General features: G+C 37.3%; 1 protein-coding gene across 1 annotated transcript in view; it reads left to right on the top strand.

The window, feature by feature from the left end:
• The window catches only part of zmat4 (zinc finger, matrin-type 4), a 211,698-nt gene extending 208,183 nt beyond the window's left edge, over nt 1-3,515 (top strand). Inside the window, exon 7 of the mRNA XM_015379550.1 lies at nt 2,094-3,515. Coding sequence (XP_015235036.1) covers nt 2,094-2,121 — 28 coding nt within the window. The 3' untranslated portion in view covers nt 2,122-3,515. The remainder of the gene's footprint in view (nt 1-2,093) is intronic.
• Nucleotides 3,516-3,764: the final 249 nt, after the last annotated feature.

The following is a 3,764-nucleotide window of genomic DNA, read 5'->3' as shown; positions in this document are numbered from 1 at the left end:
ATTCCATAGATATAATAAAGACCTTTAAGCTATACCGTCTCAGTGACGGAGATGAAAACACAAGGAGAGACAAGCAAGCAGGAAAAGTATTGCACTTTTTTAAATGAATCAAGTGATTAGAATTTTTTGTGCGATTAATTGATTATTGCGACAGGCCTTCTCAAGACTTGAGACTTGACTTGGACTTGAGCTCTCAAGACTTGAGACTTGACTTGGACTTGAGCTCTCAAGACTTGAGACTTGACTTGGACTTGCAAAAAGTGACTTGTGAACATGTCTGATACATACAGTCACCCTCTTCTTGGTATTTGCTATTGATTTTCAGTCATTTTAAAACATTTCTATGTTCTTACCCTAAAAGCAGTCAAAGATATTGAAGTGCATCACAAACAGTCTTCAGCAGCCAAACAGCTCCCCTCAACACTGCCTCCTTGTGGTAGAGGAGAAAATTTGCTACCACCTGCTTTGGGGGAAAAAAGATCTTTTATTTAAATAAAGTCTTCAAACTCAATTACTTAACAACTATTATCAGAAAAGTAATTTCCCTCAGAGCAAAGCACTTTAGTAAAAATACGACTTAGTATTCAATGTCCTTATTTAAAAGCTGAGTCACTCTCATAGCACTTTTCACCTGTGGTGTGAAATGAGTTTCACCTTTAAGCTGATATTCTCACTGAGACCAGCAGACTCTCAGACGAAGCCTTTGGGTGTTTTTCTGGTTCCTTGCATTAAATTTTCTGTAAAGCTTATCCTCTTATCGTTAATGTGTTTTATTAGTGATTTATCTTTCCAAAAATGAGACAGTAAACCAGCAGTCTGCAACCTTTCATATCTAAGGAGCCATCTTGCCTTAAGTCTGGTTAATTAAAAGTCACTTTTATAAGACTTTTTAATAAAAACAGCCTAATATTTTTCTTAAATATCTGCAAGAGGAAATTTGTTGCCGTTTAAAGCAACATACAGTTTATTGGTATTTTTAGCTTTTGAAATAATTGTAAATTTTAATTTCTAAGTTAATTTAAAGAAAAATAGCACTTTGCTACATGTCACTCTGTTATGAAAATTCAATTAAAATTTTCTTTATAAAAGCCACTACAGCTTCTAAGACAGGTGTTTGTTATAGTACTTTAGATAGTATCACTTTTAGCCAGTATTAAGAGCCACTGGAGAGAAGGTGGTTTAAGAGCCGCAGGTTGCAGACCCCTGCAGTAAACCTAATTTTGTTTTTTTAGGTGGCCTTCTAACGTTTACTAGATTACTGGGAAACACAATAGCTACTCTGAACTTACTGCTTACTTCTAACCTTTGTGTTTCCATGTAGAAAATTCCCCTTTATCGTCTTTATGGAGCACAGAGTTTCACAGAATCCTTCCTTTTTCTATGACCGAATAAAACTACCAGTCACAGATTTACTGCAGCGCTCAGGTTCAATTCTATTCAATTTATTTCTATAGTGCCAATTCACAACACATCATCTTAAGGCACTTTCCAGTTCACCAGATCATCCAGTCAGATTGATTCAAAATGTTCTATCTAAGGAAAACCAGCTGATTGCATCAACTCATTGACTCTTCAGCAATCCCTCACNAGAATGAAGCAGAATGATGAAAAAGGGGTCCCTATGTCCTCCAGCAGTCTAAGCCTATAGCAGCAGAACTATAGAGATAGATCAGGATAACCTGAGCCACTCTAACTAGAAGCTTTATTTATGTTGGGAATTCAAATCAAGTCTGAAACTTCTGGATTTAATTATCATCAGTGGATATCGGGTTTCAAATGCTAACCTTCGAGTGTCATTATTCAAAAATATGACAGCCACCATACAGCAGCAGCAGCTGGACTGAAATTAATTAGCTGCAAAGTTAATCCAGATGAATAAAGGATAACGAATTTTGCATCCCACTATTTGATGCCTATGTTACCCATAATGTATAATGATTGGTTAAATTGAAGCTTTCTGTGCTTATTTTTAAGAAACAGAAACGTGCTGAGCTGTATGATGCAGGATTTTATATTTCTCTGCTTGAATTTAGCTGTGTGTATAACATGCTGTTATTAATGAGCTTTCTACTCTGTTTGTTTTTTCCCACCAGTCTGAAGAATCAGATATGTGTCCAGTGAACCACGGACGAAGATAAACACACCAACTACTGGATTGATGTCAGACAAGCTGTGGTCAGCTTGCCCTGCTTTTTCTGCCTCTGCTCCGCTCCACTCGCCTCGCCATCATTTCTCTTCTTTTTTTTTATATTTGAATCTCGCTTTTTTCTCGCCGCTCGCAGTATTCCGGCTAAGAAGGGATTCAAAGGAGGGTTTTATTTGGGACAACTTCCGCATGACCGTCTCCACTATCAGAATAAAAGAGCTTCAGCTTTCGTCCACTTTACCAGGCACTCTGATGGTTGATCTCTGACATTCCACTGGAACCGCGTACTTCCTTTTTCTTTCCATCCACTTTTAGCCTGAAAGCATTGAAGTGGATCTTACACTCAGCAGCCTTTTTACAATGCATGAACAAAACTCTACTTTTTTCAACAGAATGTCAAGTACTTTATGTTGGACTTTTAACTGAGGAAATGAGGGTTTGTTTGTCTTACTTGAAAGAAATGGAACATTTCTAATGATAAATTCAGTGTTTAATATTGATTCTTCACTGTCTTTCTTCTCTGCACACAGTGAATTTTACTAGATACACTGCATTCCTGTTGTAGACCTAAACCCATTTGCAGCTTGAAATAGATCGATAGCAATAATAATACTGGTTCAATTCTAACTATGTTGTAAAGTGTAACTGTCTGTTTACTATGCTGAGCATAAAGCAGGATGCGTGTAACTGTCGTCCTAGAAATCCCTACATCTCTTCTTATATGCTCGTATTTTTCTTTTCGTGGATCAATCTGTTAGGAAACATTCCTGGATTCTGGGTCAAATTTTATATTTTACCCACAATACTCTGATAAATTAAATCAGGAGAGAAACTGAGTCTCCACATATTTTGATGTGTCATCTTTATCAGGTTGTTAGCAGAGCTTTAAAGCACAAAAAGAAGAAACAGGAGCAGGAGACCAAAGCAGATACGGTAGTAGCCATTTAAAACTCCCCCACTTTGATGGGCCCTTGGCTGGGCCCCTACGATTCCTTTTTAGACATCGATCTTTGTACTAAAATATAGATTTGTGGACATTAAGCTCTCCAGTGAAGCGTCATCTCCTGGTCAGAACCTGTAATTCAATGAAAAGATGGAGTCAGAGTAAGAAAATGTGCAAGAGGGGGTCAGTGGTTGAAGGGGATTTTGCTGGGAGTTGCAGGGGAGTCTGCTGCCATTCGGCTGGCGTTTGCCTGGGAAGGACCATTTTGAATTGCAGTTTCTCTAAATTACCTTCCCTATTTGATTTCTTTCATGCCTTTTTTTCCTTCTGCTTTTTAAAGCTCAGTTTCAGTCCAGCAGAATGAAGCAAGAATCCTTGACCTTTAAAACAAAAAAGACCCAACATGTTTTCTCCTGTTCTAAAGGATCTGGTCACATTAAGATTTTTTTGTTAGAGAATAAAGTTCTCTTTTAAAAATCAAATTTTTTTTTTATGTAATGGCATTTATTTTTGTCACAGGAAATGTGATTAGAGAGAGGGGGAAACCAGTAGACACCAGGCCAGGATTCAAACCTGTGACTGTGTAGCAGAGATGGGAAGTAACGAAGTACAAATACTTCGTTACTGTACTCAAGTAGATTTTTCTGATATTTTTACTTTACTTTACTACTTATT

Source organism: Cyprinodon variegatus, unplaced genomic scaffold, assembly GCF_000732505.1.
Source record: "Cyprinodon variegatus isolate N-32 unplaced genomic scaffold, C_variegatus-1.0 Scaffold194, whole genome shotgun sequence".
Classification (NCBI taxonomy): domain Eukaryota; kingdom Metazoa; phylum Chordata; class Actinopteri; order Cyprinodontiformes; family Cyprinodontidae; genus Cyprinodon; species Cyprinodon variegatus.
Note: the sequence above shows the minus strand (reverse complement) of the source record. Positions and strands in the feature narration are given on the sequence as shown.